The sequence below is a fragment of the Empidonax traillii genome, unplaced genomic scaffold (genome assembly GCF_003031625.1).
Source record: "Empidonax traillii isolate 1590-97213 ecotype Southwest subspecies unplaced genomic scaffold, ASM303162v1 scaffold389:size961896, whole genome shotgun sequence".
Lineage (NCBI taxonomy): Eukaryota > Metazoa > Chordata > Aves > Passeriformes > Tyrannidae > Empidonax > Empidonax traillii.
In genome coordinates, this window is record NW_020955582.1 from 861,577 (window position 1) to 879,410 (window position 17,834).

A 17,834-nucleotide genomic window follows, 5' to 3' on the forward strand; every position below is an offset into this window, starting at 1 on the left:
GCAGAGCAGATGTATCTTTGTATTTAGCAAGTGAAAAAATGAATTACTTTTGCTTGGAAAAATTTTCAATAGAAATATAATACGCAAAACAACTCCTACCCTCGAGGACAACAGAATTTGAATCTGCCCAGCTAGTACACTAATGATCAAATCTTAGTTCCATTTAAATTGAGGGCTGGTCATTCTTTAGGGTGATTTTTCTCTTTAAAGAATAAGAAGTGATAATTTCATAAGAGTGTGAGCAACTGCATTGGACAGCCACAGCTTTTAACCATGGAGTGTGTGTTTCATGGAAACATTTATGTGCATGTATACACAGGAAACTTCCATACTAGAGTTTGCTTTCCTTGGTTGATGGTATTCAGTTGATACTGCAATGTGGGTCATTCAACAACAGTGGTGAGCCTTTGACTCCAGATACCCTTGTTGTGTAATGTCAAGCTATTAAAATAAGGTCCTGGTCTGTGAGTAGGCCTTCTGAGTGATATATAGGCCTTCAGAAGACTTATAATGTGAAGTGTTTTTTTTTTTTTTTTTGTCTTTGTGTTTCTTATAATAAACCTAGAAATCTGAAATTGAACTTTATAATGCAGCAAAGATAATTGTTGCCTTAAGACTGTGGTAAACATCTCGAACAGAGACATTTATTATTAGATGTAATGGTTAATGTATTGTAGAAAATGGTGTTAAATTTACTAATGTAGTAAAAGATATACTTTGATTTAAGCTTTCATTTAAAACCTTCTTATTTATTTGGAACTTACTAGAAATACATGTGGATTAATTATTTTTCCAAGCTTAATATGTCAGAATATCCCTTTCATCACTAATCTGCAAAAAGATCAGTTTACTCCACTTTGAAAATATGCATTTATATGTGTGTAATAAAATCAGCCAAACAACCTCTTAGAGGAATGTTTTCTGACAGGTTTCATGTATGTAATGTTAAGTCAAAAGGGTTTTCAGCAATAAGCAAAATCTATTTCAGTGGGTTGTTTTTTCCCTGAAAAAGTAATTTCAGCAAATAATGTTGTATAGACAATGTACAGACATTGAACTAAATGCTACTGTAAATTTTCATAGTTACGTTGTTTTTAATCTAGCCCTTTAAAACTATACAGTAAAATAGAGAGAAGTTCAATCTTAAAAAACATTTATAAATTTGTACCTCATTTTGTCAACAAATGGAAACTGCAGAGCTTGTAGCTTTACTTTACACTGCTTTGAGAGATTTTCTTTTGTTAGTGGTCTTAAGTAGGTTGCTAAACATACGCTTCAGTGTATTTGATGGTTTCTGAGATAACCATCAAATGCCTAGTTTGATTCAGTAAGACTAACCCTACTGGAAGCCAAAACTTAAGCCATTTGCTTATGTTATAACTTCAAGAAAGGCAAGGAAGAAAATATTCTTGAGGGGCTGAGCTGATACCTGTTGGGTTTAGTCTTAAAAACTAGCAAATCTAGGTATTAATCTGAATTGTAGAAACAAATGAGTGACTAAATATAAATAAATTAGTAAAAACAGATATTAAGGGACATATTCATCTATGCTAATCCTTAATGGATTAGCCAGTTTTATAGCCATCAGTATTATTTCTCCAAAGTAATAATTTACCAAAATTATCTGCAGAAGATTAGGCTTCTGTGTTAATATATGTCTCAAATATGTTAGAAGGAGATCTGTCTGATGAACCTGTTACAGAGAATTAAAAATTTTAATTCACAGTTTTATTCATGGTGATACAAATTGCATAAACTTGATATATTATCATTATGTTATCATTACTCACTTCAAGTATAACTCACAGAAGTTCAAAAAGGAGGCTAGTGTGCCCCCTTTTAGCTAGATAGCTGCCTTCAGTGAGTAGAATTAATTAATTTTGCCCTAATTAAATTTTTTTTCCCATATAAAGTACAAAAAATATGCAGTCATGCTTTAGCCTTATACCAGGCATTTGTGTCAAACTTGGTGGACCAATAATTTAATGAGATGGAAAGTCATATTACTTACATTTTGTGTGAAGGGACAGTTGGGTACTAGCAGAAACAATTCAGCATTTTCTCATGTCATTCTTACTCTAATTTGTTCATATTGGCAAGAGTACATTGCTCAAAATCATAGAACAAAATGTCAGAGAAAACATTTCTCTAGTAATCCAGAACATAAGGGTATAGCAGGATGCAATGGCAGAAAGCCTAAACTAGAAATAAGGCATTTTGAGTTAAGTATTTACAGGATGTTTTGCAGTGTAGTTCAACAGGTGTCTGCACTGTACTCCACTGAATTGTGTCCTAACTCAGACGATGCTTCGCTTGGCCTACTGCTGCTTAGTATTTTTGTACTTAAGAGCCTTGTGGGTTCTACGTCATGGGAGTCTGATTTAATTATATACAAGACGGATGGAGGAAATTTTGTAGTTTATGTTACTGGGTGATGTTATTAGTCTCCTCCTGAGCTGATGCAGGATGGTGCGATACTCCATTTCCTTGAACTGTTTTGATAGGTAGGACCTGGGAGATGGACCATGTAAACTGAAAAAGCTTTAATTTTGTCAGAGGTTTAAGATGCCGTTCCCTGCTGGCAAGGCATAAGTAGTGTTATAAAAACAGACATGTATGTGTTTAAACTTTCTGAAAGTTTGGTTTAGGAAGCTAATGAGAGCATGGGATCAGTTCTCTGCTTTCATCTATCAGATATGGGAGCGGGAGGGCTGCAGTAGAGGAGGGCAAGGCAGGAGATGCAGGAGGCCACTGGGAATCCCTGGCTGAGACATTGGTAAGTGGCTCCTTTTTCAAAACTCTTATTTGAGGTGTTGCCTGGACTTGCTTTACTGTAACTTAGAAATTCATGTGTCCAAACTGCTTTTTGTGGTGTTCCTGCTGTTGGAAATGTCTTGTTGCAGGAAAATATTAACAAGGAGTACACTTATTCTCTGAGATAAGTGGTCCTGAAGGGTTTTAACCTGACATTTCAATTTCTGTTGGAGTTACCGTCCTCATCCTGTGTGCTCCATCTGCTGGGCATGCTGTCAGGTTAATTTAGTGTAGACACCATTTATGTGTGGCAGCTTCTGGTGGCAACGCCAATATTTTATTTCTAATTAATTTGCATTGCAGGTTTTCGTCTGTACACTTAATAGGCTTCTTTGTTTCAAGACTTTGTGGAGAAAGTTGAGAGAAATGTGTTTGTTTAGGTCCTGGACACTTCACTTTACTATTTCCTGGGACACAGAGTATTATTTTTTTTATGCAATGTTCTTCTACTCAAGTGGTAAATATTTTCTTGAGTAAACCACCTTTGCGTGTTCAATCCTATGAGAATTTAGCATATGGAAAATTTGGGAGTGAAAGTGGATGGAACATGTAGCTTCCCAAGAAAACTTTATTAGTTGGACAGGAGACAAGTGCTTCTAATCAGCCTTATGTGCTAGAGATGAGAGCAAAGAGTTTGTAGAACAAACTGTAAATTAAAAACCCCATGTTTCAAGTTAAAACCTTATTTCCATGTATGCTTTGCAAATATATATATATATATGTATATTTCTGTGGGACAAATGTGGCTTTGTGCTTATGACAGTAAGTACTAAGTTGCTGTTTTAAAGCAAATTTTACTATTTAATGACTGGTTAACTATTGAAAAATGTGCAAAAATCTTGAACTGTTCCTCCTGTCCAGCCTGAGGTTAGCCTAAAATTAGCACTATTTTAAAATAAATGCTTCCTGGTGTATGAGTTATTTTATCTGTTATATTGTGCTTGCTTCCTGCTTTTTAAGCAATTTTGAGGGCTAGAAATGTACACTTTCCTACTGAGAATTCACATGTGCCAAATAATGTTAATAGATACCAGTTCACTGCTCTTCCTGTCAAGATCATAGTGGCTTTACAGCAATGTAATCAATGAAGTTAATGGTATGACAGTCAGGGAGCTCCTGTTCTTCACAGTGCTGTCTGAAATGTCAAAAGACCTTTTACTGTAAAGATCTCTGAGTGGTCCCTCCACAGACAGAACTCTCAGGGAATTCGCATCATCCTGAGTTTGGTCTATAACACAGGCTACCTTTGAAACTTCAAATTGCACAATTGTTCTCTTCTTTCCTCTGTAAAATATACGATTTCTGGTTCAAGATTTGACATGAGCTGTCCCTTGGAAACTTAATATTTACAAGTAAGCTGTTTCTCTCTTTAAAGGGATGCAGGGACTTTTCAATCCATTTTTAAATGTACGGGTTTTTCGATGTCTTAGCTCTCATCCTTCTAAGAGCCTTTAAAACTTGATCTCCAAATAAGGATTGCAAAACATTCAATTAGACAGGATTTAGGTGGATTTGGGAGGAATGTATGTGCTTCCATGCAAATTACCAGGAATAAGAAACCTTATTAGGTGCTTCTTTCCTTTTATGTTTAATGCACAAGTGGCTTCGTTTAGCACCTTAACCCCAGCTAAACCTACCCTCTGAACTCGGAGAGTGACAACGTGACCAGCTACATCTGTGTAGTCCCCTTTAAGGAGCTGGGTCTGGGACTGAGTGAAGAGCAGGTCTCAGAAGAGGAGGCGCACAACCTAACCGATGGCTTCAGCTTGCCTGCGCTCAAGGTAACCTCTCCTAGCAGGACATGTGCGTCCAGGCAGGCTCCTGGGGAAAATCTCATTCCGTTGCCATGAGGTCCTGTGGCTTGTGGGCACTAGCTTGTAGTAACACGGTGAATTGAGAGAGAGATGTAATCAGTCTCTTATCACGTGTTTCTACATTTATTGGCATTCAGGTGATTTTGTTTTGCGTGTAGTGGAAGAGAAGTTGCACAATACAATATTAGGATTTTTTTTCCTGCAAATTGTGGAAATTCAAGTCAGTTTTCTATAATCAGCTTGATCAATCTCTTTAAACATGGTTTTTTGCTCTCTGATTTCACTTGGTCCCAGCTGTATAAAATAATTTCCAGATTTGTACTTACTCCTTTTTAATCTAATCTCTTGACGTGAATAAAAAGAGAGACATCAGAAGATACAAATTAGTTGTACTTGCCAAAGGGAATAGCTGCGTTCAGTTACACTGAGGAGTAGAAATCATAAGCTTGGACCCCCACTGCCGTGAGCCAGTGTGGTTCTTTGATCTTTGAAAAACTTTGAACAGAATGACAACCATATAATGGCCTTTTTATCTATTTTGTTTTGAGATGTTAGGTATTTTTTATTTCCATGAGTCAATTGGAAGGAAGATCTAATTTGAATGCAAGCCTTCAACAGTCTAATGGTCCTCTGCAAAGGCCTTTTAACATTGTTTTTTTAATGGAAAATTCCAAAATCATGTGACCTGTGTCTTTCTAAGGGGTTGGCTTTTGTTGCATTTTTTTCACTTAATTTATAGACCTTGACTTCTTTTGTTCTGACAGTAAATGTTACCAGTAATAGTGATTACTAAACTTTGAGGCTTTGTCTAATTAGTTGTAAGCTAAGAGCTACAATAGATAGAAGCCCTGGGATTTTTTTCCTTCCCTTTTCATTAGCTGAAGTTCTAATTGCAACCATACAAGCCCGCTAATTTACCCACTTCTTTTTAACCAGAAGCCATCCAGAGTTGCCTGAACTTGTAAGCTAAGTCTTTGTTTACCTGCAATTTGCAGTAGTTTAACTGAAATCTCTTTTAGTTAAACTGGTTGGGATGCTTCCTGGATACAGTTAAGCTCACAACTAGTAAATCTCATTTTATGTTAACTCGTAACAGACAGCGGTGTAGGCTGGGTGTGGTATAGTTGAACCAAGCTAAATTGACATAAATCAGTCTTAGGCAGATTCCTGTGTAGGCAATAAAATAGATATACTCCGATAACCTGGGGACATACTTGTGTGTGAGCTCTGGATTTATGTGCATTCCTCTTCAGATTGGTGTTTGTTGGTTTTTTGTTTTTTTTTTTTTTTTTTTTTTGAGAGAACTTGTCTTTATGTTAAAATGCAGGTAGAATACAAGATGTATCCAGATTTAGTTAATATTTTAATTTTCATTCAAGCCCATGTTTAGGCCATATGACAGATGTAGCATATGTCTTTTGCCTACCTTGAAGTAAACCAGTTTAAAGACTGAAAATTTTTGGCTAAAGAAAAAAATACCAATTTAAACTGAGGAGAGCAAGTTGGATATTTTGTGAGTTTAAGCAAAAATCAGCAGAAATCATCAGGAGTCATTGGCAGAGCAAACTACTTGCAACCATAAATGCATCTGGAATTTCCTTTTCTCTCATCATTGTGCCTTTATTCAGGTACGTTTTCGATTATGATTATCAATTCCTCAAATCCACTATTTCTGTCTGCCACTTTTTCAGTGCTTGTGCCTTATGTCTGGTGGAAGGGATTGGTTTTCTTTTGTGCTTATTATAGCATGAGCTTTTGACTTTTTGTCCAGGGCAGCACACATTCAGGGACATTTGAGTGATTGCTACCCATTTGTCTGCTTTTTATTTTTGCACCCAGCCAAGTCAGTCTTGCATGTGTGCCCCAAATTAATTTCATGTAATTCATTTGTTCTTTTTTCTCATGAGAATTTTGTGTAATTTTAGAATTTTTTTATTCTTTTGGCATATTTTATCAGTTTGCATCCAATTACTGATATTTTTGATATACTCTTGGATATATCAAAAGCATGATGAGTAAATATTTTGTCCTCCTCAGTCTGGAATGCTTGAGAATAGATTTCAGACTGCACGTCATGGTCACCTGCAGTTGATCCCTTTTAATAAGGGCCAGTATTGCAGAGAAAAGTGTCATAACCTTTTCTTTATATTTTAGAGACATAAGGTGTTGCTGTTCTGTCATGGTCTACTGAGCAAAAAGCCTTCTCTAAACTAAGAAAACAGTTCTTTACATTTCATCGGAAGTAGAAGTTCTCAAGAAATTGAAATTGTGGGTTGCCTTGCTACCAAATGGACTGGCCTCTTTAGGACCATCATTGTGAATAGATTAATTTCTTACAAGCCTTTTCCTCCTTAGTGGTATTGGTGGAATTTCTCACTTTGGCTGAAAAAAAAAAATAAGTTAGCAGTTTGGCTTTCTTCAGATGTAGAATGTTTTTTTGTTGAAGTACAGTGCAATTAGGCTCCTGTTTCAAGGTTGGGTGTGGGGCAGTGCGGTAGTTAGCAGATCGTAGAAATGATTGACATTATTAAGGGAAAAATGTTTTTGCTGCCACTGGAATTTTGGCAGCCCTTTCCGAGCTGCAGGGTATGTGGAGATTACAGCAAATAATGAAACTGCCAGAGGAGAATATGAGGTTTTAGGACTCCGACAATCTTCTGAACATAATTGCATTTAATATCCTTCTTCAAAGAATTAACGGTCACCTAAGGTTCACAAGATCTGAACCTCACGTGGTCTGGGATACCCTTCAAAAACAGTCAGCAGATTTTTGCAGTTTTTCAAAGTTCCTGTTGTTGGCCAAGGAATGTTTTCCCGTGGTGTGTCTGTACATTTACTTTGGAGGCTGACTGTCTTCCCAGGTGCACAGAGCTAACCCTACTCTCTTTTGCAGGTCCTCTTTCAGCTCTGGGTAGGGCAGAGTTCAGAATTCTTCAGGAGGCTGGTGCTGCTCCTCTCCCCAGCCAATGCATCCCCCAAGCCCTTGGTGTCCCCTGAACGGCTGCCTCATCACATCCTGTCCGATGTGACTCAAGGCCTACCTCACACACACGCTGCCTGCTTGGAGGAGCTTAGGAGAAGCTACGAGTTTTATCGATACTTTGAAACTCAGCACCAGTCAGGTTTAGAATGGCCACCCAGAACAAAGCAGAAGTCAAGGGAGCTCAACAGCCTTCAGACAGCGGTACGGAGCTTGCAGCTTCACCTCAAGGCACTGCTCAATGAGTAAGTTTACACCTGAATGAAAAGAATATGCAGGTGGGCAGAATGCTTTGGATTTTGAAGTTCTTTGGATTGTAAGCTTGTATCCCAGAATAAAAGCAAAAAAAGGTGGATACATGCAATTATATGCATATCTGTACACAGTATGGGCTATCTGAGATTTTTTCCTCTTGATTCTTTAGGTATCTGGTGAAAATTTGAGGATAAGCAGTGCACTAAGATCTTGCCTTGCTTCTGTTTCCATGAAAATACCTGAAAACTTATCTCCTATTGATTTTGCAACATACCAAATGCTTTATAAGAATGTTCAGCTCATAATAACTACATAATAACTATTTTTTAAGATTTATCACTGCCTTGATGAAACATGAGACTGTCCTACTCCTTTAGTCTTACATATAAGAATTACTGTAATGAATGCAGGTGAGCAATGTACCTTGCTGTAGATAAATTTATTTTATTTTTAAAATTTTGGGGAATCTTTGAGGATTTGACCGAGTTAGATTCTTAAAACTTGAGGAGAATAACAGTATATTAAATACTTAAAGGAATGATGAAGTCAGATATTTATTATTACTTATTGCTGTTGATCTCATTATTCCTTAGGGTAATAATTCTTGAGGATGAACTTGAAAAACTTGTTAGCACTAAGGAGACACCTGAGTTGACAACAGAAGCCCATCAGGTTCTGGAACAAAAATTAAAGTTTATTCAGCCTCATATCCAGGCAAGCAACAGCTGCTGGGAAGAAGCCATTTCTCAGGTGGAAAAAATGAGTGGAAGAAACCCAAGTAAAAAAGGTAAATGTGAGAGATTAACTTAGCAACTAATGGGATACACTTCAGAAATGGAATGATAAAATGAATCAAAGACAGCGTTCAGCCTGTGTATTAGAATTTTAGCTCAAGAGGGTCCTGTGAATTCAGATGGTTACATTTTCAGGTGTAGACCAGTTGTGGCTTTTTGCCTTTGATTGGTGAATCACCTGTAAAGGGGTAGGACCCTGAGGTCTGTGGGCCTAGAGTCATGCAAGCTGATCTTGTTCATGCTTTCAGCAGAATTGGGAGCATTGGGAGGCCTCATGCAGGCTCTGTGCAAGTCCAGGCATGGTATAACCAAATTCATGTGTACTTTACCTGACAGTCTAGTCTTTCAGCTTCCTCTCAGTGCTGCTTAAAACAGCCTGTGAGGATATTAGAGGTAGCCTGATACATTTGCATGTGCTAACCTGTTGTGTTTTGTTGATGCCCTCCACAACCTGCAGTTCCACTGATCTCTTTTTTTCCCTTTCCTTAAAAGTTCTTTCTAGACTGCACACCATAGTATTTTTAGTTATTTTAGTTTTATTTTTACTTTATGTAAAAACAGCAGGCATTTTTTATTATAACTTGTTTCCTTTTAAAGCTCAGTACAAAAATAATCAAGTGTGTGATCTAGAAGGAAGGGATTGCGTGGGAAATAAAAAATGAAATAAATCTTCACTTTTGCCTACTGGCTTTTCTGCAAATGCGTTGGGGTTGAATCTCTATTTTGCAACAACTTTACTAAACTACTCCACAGGATCTACTTTAAATTATGTTGGTCATTGAAAACTATTTTCATCTGGCTACATTTGAATTTCTTAAGCAGTCCAGCTTCTGTGAGTTGACCTTTTCAAGCTGTGCATGAAACGAAGTCTAGTTCTCCTGTCTTTCTAAAATCTTAACAGCTGGTCTGACACTCATGATTATGTAAATTATTTAATTTAATTATCTCTTTTTTTTTCCAATGCTTTCTGAAAGCTCTTTGGAAGAAGATACCTTCCCATTGAAATAATATAGCAGCTAAAGTGTCTTTTATGTTTGTGCATTATTATCCGAAACCAAATTAATCTTTTGACAAGAGCTATTGCAAGAATCCCATGGGAGTAGAACATTGTGTCCAAGTGGATTCCCAGCACTTTTGCTGCAATAGGTGTTTGGTTCAGCTAACTAGCTCGACCAGTTGAGCATCTGTATAAAGAGATGAGTCTCCTTCAGCAAGTACTACGTGCTTCTTGCCCTAAATCATTGTGTCAAAGCTGGTTTCTTACAGGTATGTTAAATAGTTCGTGTCAAACTGCCAAAGCAAAGCCTTGTAAGGGTAACGGATTGAACATTCATACACTCTGCCTTCTGTTGGAGGTGATACGAATGAAGATTAGAGCAAGTGGTTCCTTCAGTGAATGCAGTTGGGCTTCTTCCTTACAGGAGTTGGTGTAACTGGTGCTGTCAGTCACTGATCCTGTCAGGTACAGAACAGAGCCTGACAGCAAGTGGGGCTTCATCATCTTGAGAGGAATTTACCTCCACTTAAATTCTTGGGCAATGACAGACTCATCTATCAATGATCTACATGTAGATATTTACTCATTTCCTAGAGTTAATGCTAGACTTTCAGCTTCTTCTCTTTATTCTTTCACTTTTTTCATCACTGATAAAACTAGTTTACCACTTAAAGCCTCGGCAATTTAAGCATATATATATATTAATCTGCTGCTAATTTTACAGAATACAGTACCTTTTATGACTAGTTACAGCATTGTTTTAATGACCTTTGAATCAATATCTCTCAAACTGTTTAAACTACATCCTTTTTCCTTTTAAACAGTCTCAATCTTTGCAAACATATACAACTTTTTTAGACATTTATAACAGCACGGTCATAGTACTCTTCTGCAGTCTCCTGGATATTGCTGTCCTTTGATCCACTGGAGAGGAACTAAAGCAGCAGTTTTAGTTAAACACTGTGAATTCATGATCTGGAAATGTATCTTTAGCAATGGCATCATCTCATACAAGTGGCAAACAGAGCAGTCTGTACATGTAGTAGAGCAGCTGGTGTACTCCTCTGATTTGGGAAGGCAAGCTTTTAATTGGTAACTTCCATATACTCTTCCAAATTTGTCTTCATACCTTCAGGACCATATTTCTATTGTTGTTATAATTATTATTATTATTCAAATGTTCTTATTACAAGGCAGAGTTACACAACAGGCAAGGGGCCTTGATAATTATAAGACAAATATCTCGTCAATTTTCTCCTTGAAATTTCACTATATATTTCACCTTTCTTTTAAACTTTGCATGTAAATACTTCTGGAATGTCAGATCTGTAGCTCAGCACGGGCCACTAGAGTTACATACTTTCCTTGTTTGTAAAAGCAGGTAGGTAACTGAGCACCACCAAACTTGGCATTAGTGTTGACTGCCTGCTTTCAGAACACTATTCCTAAGTGTTCAGTGTATAGATTAGAAATTGAAAATAGGGATAGATGGGCCCATTTCTCTTCTCAAGGGTGAATTAGTATTTGTGAGTAAATGTTGTTTACCTGTTCCTAGAAACCTCTCTTTATAGACATTTTACAGTATTGCCAGGCATCTATTCCAGCACTTAATTCCATTACCAGTAGAATGTTATTAGTGAATAGAAGTATCTCTTGCTGCAATTTAAAAGCAGTACTTCTGATCTGCCCACAATGGAAATCCATTTCCTCTTTATAGCTCTTACATTCTTGAAGATGGTTAGTATGTTTTCTTTCTGCCTTCTCTGCATGACTCTCTGTGCTTAAGCTCTTCTCTGACAACTATATTTAGTCCTCTGATCATTTCCACTGTTTTCCTCTGTACTCCCTCTAGTTTGCCCATTGTGTTATTGAATGAAGGAGCCCCAGACTAGGCACTATGTTCCATTGACAGCCTGATCAGTGCCAGGATAGAAACGTTATTTCATGTGTTGCTTATATGTACTAGTATATATTTTGGCTTTTTGCTTGCAGCTTACGTGACTCTGAGGCTCCTCACTTCTTTCTCAGTGCTGTTCCCCAGTCAGTTGTCATTTATTTGTGCACTTGGCTGTTCCAAAGCACAAAAATTTGCAGTCACTGTCACCAAACTCCTGTATCTGAAATCCAGTTCTACTTGGGCTGTATCTCTGATTTGCCTTATAAATTATCTCCATATCAGCAGATTTAATGAGCTGCAACAGTTTTCTTTCAACCACTGGAGTGTTGGACTTGACACAAGTCCCCGCTCAATGTATTCCAGTCTGAAATTCCAAGAGGCTGTTCTATGCCCCTAATAGTGACTTTTCCTGGCCTATGTATTCTGCTTATGAGAATGTCATGACTCTACATCAAAAGCCCTACTGGAAACAAAATGCAGAACATCTTTGACTTCTTTCTGTTGACCTGTCACTGCACTGGAAAATGAACATCTTGATTTTCAACAAACTACACTGGCTGTCCCACTGTCTCCTTACTCTCTCCCAGATAGCTTCCTGAAATTTTGTTTAATTATTTCTTCCAATATTTTCTAATTATTTGAAGCTCTTTTACCTATAATTTTACTATTTTACTTCTCTTTTTTAAACTTGGGAACCAAGTCTTTTCTCTGGTTCTACGAATTTTTCTTGCAGATTTTCTGCACGTTTTCAAAGTCTATAGAAGTGTTGAGATTTTTTAGTTGAAGTATTTCAACATGAGTTCCACTGAACCCAGCTTATATCAAACCCACTAAGTTCTGTTCATGGTCTCTAACACAGTATTTCAGTGTAATCTAACCAGCCTTCTCACTGTTTTTCTCGTGTGTGCCAATCCCGCCTATGAAAATACCTGGACCCTGCCTGACTGAGTCAAAAACCTCATTCAACACCCAATATTTTTCTTTTCTTTTTTTTTTTTTTTTAAATCCCTTTTCTTTTTTCCCCTAAAGGCAAAATTGAAGTTTCCTGTGACAACCTACAGCGTACTACAGTACCTTTAACACAACCTGCCATATACATAGAAAACAAAGATCCAATCCCTGAAGAGCAGGTAAAAAAAAAAAAAAAAAAAAAGGCATCATTAAAATAATAATTGGGGATTGTTTGCTGTATCCATTTTTTTTCAGTTGCTTGTGCAGTGACCTCCTTGTTTTGCTGAGAAAGATCAAGTAGGTAGACAGTGCCATTTCAAAATCAGACTTGTAGAAAAAAGTTATCTATATTCCTTTTGCTGTTCCATGGAGAGGCGCATGTTTTCCATCCTGGAAAAAAGAATGCTAGTATTCACTTCTCATATATATCATTAGAAAGAAGTGACCGAAAGAGAGCAGCAACACACGTCAGAGTAATAGAGAAAAAATGAGATTTGCTAAAAGGCAGTATATATGAAATAGAGTCCTACTTACCTATTGATGGATAAATTGACACAGCTGCAAAAGTGACAGGGTTCAGCACAAACCATCCTGCATTAGTCTCTGCATTTTTGGATACCTAAAGCAGACTGACACTGAACAATTTTGTGTTGTCTGAGGAACTCATGGGTGATGGTTGGGCTGTCTTGAAGAGAGGCAGGCCTCCTTCATCCCATAACTGAGTGGCAGATGCATTCTGAAAGCACATTGAATAGCCATGCTCTGCTCTGTCCCTCCCTTGCCTTCTTCCCCACATTCTCTCGACATTTTTTTCCATATCAAGGAGCTGGGACCAATTACTTTAACTATTTTTATTTGCCATCTGTTATAACATAAATGGTGCTCTGGGGTTTTTTTATGCTTGTAAGCCAATATATTTAAAATTGGAGGAGGAGTTTGCTGTTCTCTATATCCTCTTAATAAACATTTACATAAGTTAAATTAGCAAGATACCTGACTACCACAAATTGGTTACGGTGTAAATTTAAAAAAAAAAAAAAAGAAACCTACATCAACATCACTTATTGCTTATTTCCACCTGTAGTTATGGGGAAATGCACTCCCATTTTCAAGGTATATCACTTGATCTTTCAAGGTATATCACTTGATCATACTTGTGTATGAAGGTAAATCTCATTAACTTTCAATGAGTGGACTTGCTCCAAAATCATGCAGATCCAATCAAGAGCAGTGTTGGATCACTGTCTCTGCTCAAACAGGGCTCCATCCTATTGCTGTGGTTGGCTCGTGTTGAGATCGCTTGATCGTGAATCAGATTGTGGGATTGAGTCCACACTGACAGTAAAGATCAAGAGTTTCTTTCTTTCTTTGTTTTTTAAGGAATTGGAAGCATATGTTGATTATTCAGATACAGATAATGAATTTAGAAGAGAAGATTTTTACTGCTTTTCCCAGGAAGAGAGAGAGAGACAAGAACGAGAGAGACAGGAATCTAAAAGGGTGTTACAAGAACTGAAATCTGTACTTGGATTTAAAGCTTCAGAAATAGAAAGACAGAAATGGAAACAGCTGCTATTCAGTGAACATGGTAAGTATTGCTTTTTAAAATTAATTCCTTTCTATTTCTTTCTTAGGAAGTGTAGGTGTCTGTTTGCCATTAACTTCTGACTGTGTTACGATTCAAACAGTGCTTAGCAATAGTAGTGTCTTTGATAGAGCTGCGTGGCCTTAGTTTGCTATTCCATCTCTTTGTATTACTTTTATCAGCCATTTTACTATATATTGAAAAGAACTCAGAGAAATGGGAATTTGGCTTTAAGCAAAACAATGAGCTAAAATATTAAACACATAAAAATACTAACAGCATAAAGAGAACTGTCAGGCTGTAAACCACATAGACTGACTTTCTTTCATGGCTTTCCAGTAAATATAATTTTAGTCAGGGTGCATAAATAAATTACTTTTCAGAATTTAAAGAAAGAGAGGCTTTCCACAAAAAAGAGATTTCCACATAAAAGGTGAGGGTTTCCACATAAAAGAGGTTAGCTCCAAAGAAGTTGATATGTCTAAATAAAACAGCATGAAGTCAACTGGAGATGATAGGTTGGATTCCAGGAGAAAAAACATCATCTTAGTGAAGCACTAGACTTAAGCAAGTTTTCCAAGGCCCAGCACTGTGGTAATACTGCTTACAGTCTGGGCAGTAGGTAATTTATGGGAGTGTAGGTAAGCTTGTATTTTTGGTCCTTGGGCATCCTGTTGAGCAAGTAAAATGAAAGTGGCTTTGAAAAGGTGTTCTAAGTTGTTAGTGGCTTTGTTTTCATTTGTCAAACATTGGTAAACAACTTTCTCTGATGCAAAATCCCTTCTAGCCTTTCCTTAACCTCTCCCCCCGCCACCCCGAGAAAAGTTCATTCTCAAAGTGATTGTGTTGTATCCAGCTGTTGCCCCTTCTCTTACCTTGTCCATACAATAGTACTTGTACAGCCATTTCTCAGCTTTGGAAAGCCATACTCTCAGAACTGACGAATTGCACCTTGCTTATTAACTAATCAGCTCTGCAAATTGACCAGCTACCAATCTCTTGTATATATTTATTTTTTTGAGAAATTTTGGCTTTCAAAGGATTGTTTAGAGGAAGTGGGGAACAAGTTTGCTCCTAAATGATAAGATTATTGTGCATATTCGTGCCTCTTCAGGCAAATGGGCAGAAGTAAGTAGCAGCATGTTTTTTACAAGATGGGGAAAGAACTACCCCGTTAATAACTGAAATGAGTCTGGTGCAGTGCTCCTTCAGTATAAAGGGCTTTCAAAAAATCAGTACAATAGAAATTCAAAGCCTCAGTTTTTCAGTGTTCTAATGAAAAGAAATATCAATGTGACAACCATAATGATGTGCCTGCCATCAGCTAGCTAAAGTAAATATTACTGAAATAGGATACAATTGAAAAATCGTAATTCCGTAAATTTTGTTTCCCATGAAAAGTTTGTGTATTTCCCAGAGTTATTTTCGTCTCTGCTTACAGGGATAAAGTCAGAATGGAATTAGAAAGGGAAATGCAACTTGGGAATCTGCTGTTGCCGCTCTCATTTATGTTCGTGCTGCTGCTATAATGGAGCTACTGCAGTTTAGGGAATCTCTTACTTGGAAATGGACATTATATCGTTTTCTTAAAACGAAAGACATCTGTTCTTCAAGAAGTGATTGTACCGAGTTGTACTAACCCTTAACACTGGGAGGAGAGACTTCCTGGCAAGCATCCCGTTGCTGGCAATGGGACTCGCTGCTGCTACTAACTTCAAGAGAGGCTAAATTAAACCACACTTTATTTGTGAGGACACCTTACCTGATTGTGTGAATACGTGTTGTATTTGTATGTTGTGGTGTTTGAGATCAGGTATTGCCTTTAAGGACTTCCTCATGTACCAGCTGTCTTTAGTGGGTTAGGTAAACTGTTGCTTAAAAAGCAGACGGTTCAAATCTGTATGCAGGACAGTAGATATACTTGAGTTCTGCTTTAACATTTGTATGCATCGTCTGTGTTCGATGTCAGCTTTAAACACCACGAATTTTGCGCTGTCTCTTCACATCACAGATTTTAAGGAATACTTACAACGAGTAGCTATCACATTTCACTTCAGCTTTGTGATTAGAAAGCACTTTTATTTTAAGTTTTGTTGTGGGTTTTCTTTCTGTTGTTTTACAGGCTTCTGAAGCCATTTTAACCCTTATAATCTTGCAACTTTGCAGATAGAAATGCATTATTTATATATAGCAGCTTGCTTTTAGTTATCATTTAATTTTCTTTCCCCTTTTTAAGCTGCAGTGAAACCCTTGCCTTCTGTAGAACCACTGAAGCTGCTAAATAATTTGGAATCACATATGAATTCAGATACAGAAAAGCAGGACTGCAGCCAAAGTTGTGATAAATCTGAAGAAAAAGACTTAAATCCACAAGTGAATGCTGACAATAAAAGCAGGACAGAATATTTGTATGAAGATCCTGAGATGGAGAAAAACAAAAACAGTACTGCAGATGAAGACGTTTCTACAGGGGCTGAAGAAAGAAAGTGTTATCAGTGTGAAGGGGAAGCTGAAGAACTCAAGCCAAGCAATATGGATGGAGTAGAGGTTTCACAGCCTCCTTCTAAGGATGCATTACATTCAAAAATCAAGCATAGGCTGGCCCAGCTCCACATATCAGCAGATTTAAACTTCACATCTGGTCTGGCTGCACAAGTTGCTGCCAGGTCTTTCACTTTCACTACAATGCAGGAGGAGACTTTTGGAGATGAGGGAGAGGAGGAGGAGGAAGAGAAGGCACAGAAACATGAAGACCTTGTGCAGGACTGTGAGAATGAAGATAGAGGCTCTGAAAGTGAAGGAAAAGTATAAGTCTGAGCTGAGCTTTGTTAGAGCAACAGCAGGCAATTTGATGGAAAAAAACCTAAGGTGAGGTTTGAAGCTGAAAATACTGGATGGAAAAAATAGGAGACCTAAATATAATACATCTTGTTCCCTAAGTCTGATATACTAAATAGGACTTCTAAATTATATTGAAAATTTTCAGGTAAGAGAAGTTTAGGCTGTATCCAAGAAATAGATGGCTGTTCCATTTTTAAGGTCCTAGTGATGGAGGTTGGAATTTACCTTTGTGTTTTCTGTTTTATTTATTTATATTATAATGTATTGTGGGGTTTTTTATTTCTAAAATGAAGGAAAAACAATGTCTTGATTGACAACAGACTCCCCTTTTTTGCTTTCTGATTCTGTTGTCATGGTATCAATGTTTGTTCCAACAAAAAAAGCCAGGACGTTTCTTTTGGAAGAACCTGAACTGTTCCCTGTGATCTTCCCTCACCAGTTTTGTTTCACTTCTTGTGTCTGCAGTGTGTTTACTAAGCCACAGTAGGCATTTGTGATTCTGCAGCTAGTGATGTGGCACCCAAATAAAATGTAGAATTTTAAATAAAAACTTGAAAGAGCTAGTATTTGATGTGTCATGGGGTATGGGGCTGAAATAGTATAAAGTTAGTCATGCTTCATATTAAAGTTTTTTTAGAATTTTATGAAGGGTTAATAAATGATTTCTAGAAGTTGTAATTCATGCTAGAGAAATGTGTTGTAAGTATATGTTAGGGAAGGCTATAAGCACACCAGTAGAAAGTACTATAGACAGCTAGAAACTATCTGTTGGATTGACAGTAGGTGAGAAGTAAGCACCTGTGTATTAATTATTTGTTAACCTTTTGTAAATTGAACCTTGATATAATTGTTTGATTTGTTTTAATGATTGATTGTACATTTTTGTTTATATCCTAAAGTAATTTT

The 17,834-nt window shown here is 37.2% G+C and overlaps 1 protein-coding gene across 6 annotated transcripts in view; it reads left to right on the top strand.

Annotated features, from left to right (window-relative positions):
- Positions 1 to 17,478, top strand: part of VEZT (vezatin, adherens junctions transmembrane protein) — a 53,440-nt gene extending 35,962 nt beyond the window's left edge. For 4 of the 6 annotated variants that reach the window (XM_027893447.1, XM_027893448.1, XM_027893452.1 and 1 more), the window contains exons 7-12: positions 4,448 to 4,595; positions 7,522 to 7,853; positions 8,457 to 8,650; positions 12,581 to 12,681; positions 13,883 to 14,090; positions 16,324 to 17,478. In XM_027893447.1, coding sequence (XP_027749248.1) covers positions 4,448 to 4,595; positions 7,522 to 7,853; positions 8,457 to 8,650; positions 12,581 to 12,681; positions 13,883 to 14,090; positions 16,324 to 16,898 — 1,558 coding nt within the window. In that variant the 3' untranslated portion in view covers positions 16,899 to 17,478. Of the gene's footprint in view, positions 1 to 4,447; positions 4,596 to 7,521; positions 7,854 to 8,456; positions 8,651 to 12,580; positions 12,682 to 13,882; positions 14,091 to 15,528; positions 16,287 to 16,323 lie in introns of those variants that run through there. The other 2 variants (XM_027893450.1, XM_027893451.1) reach the window with 1 other exon arrangement.
- Positions 17,479 to 17,834: the final 356 nt, after the last annotated feature.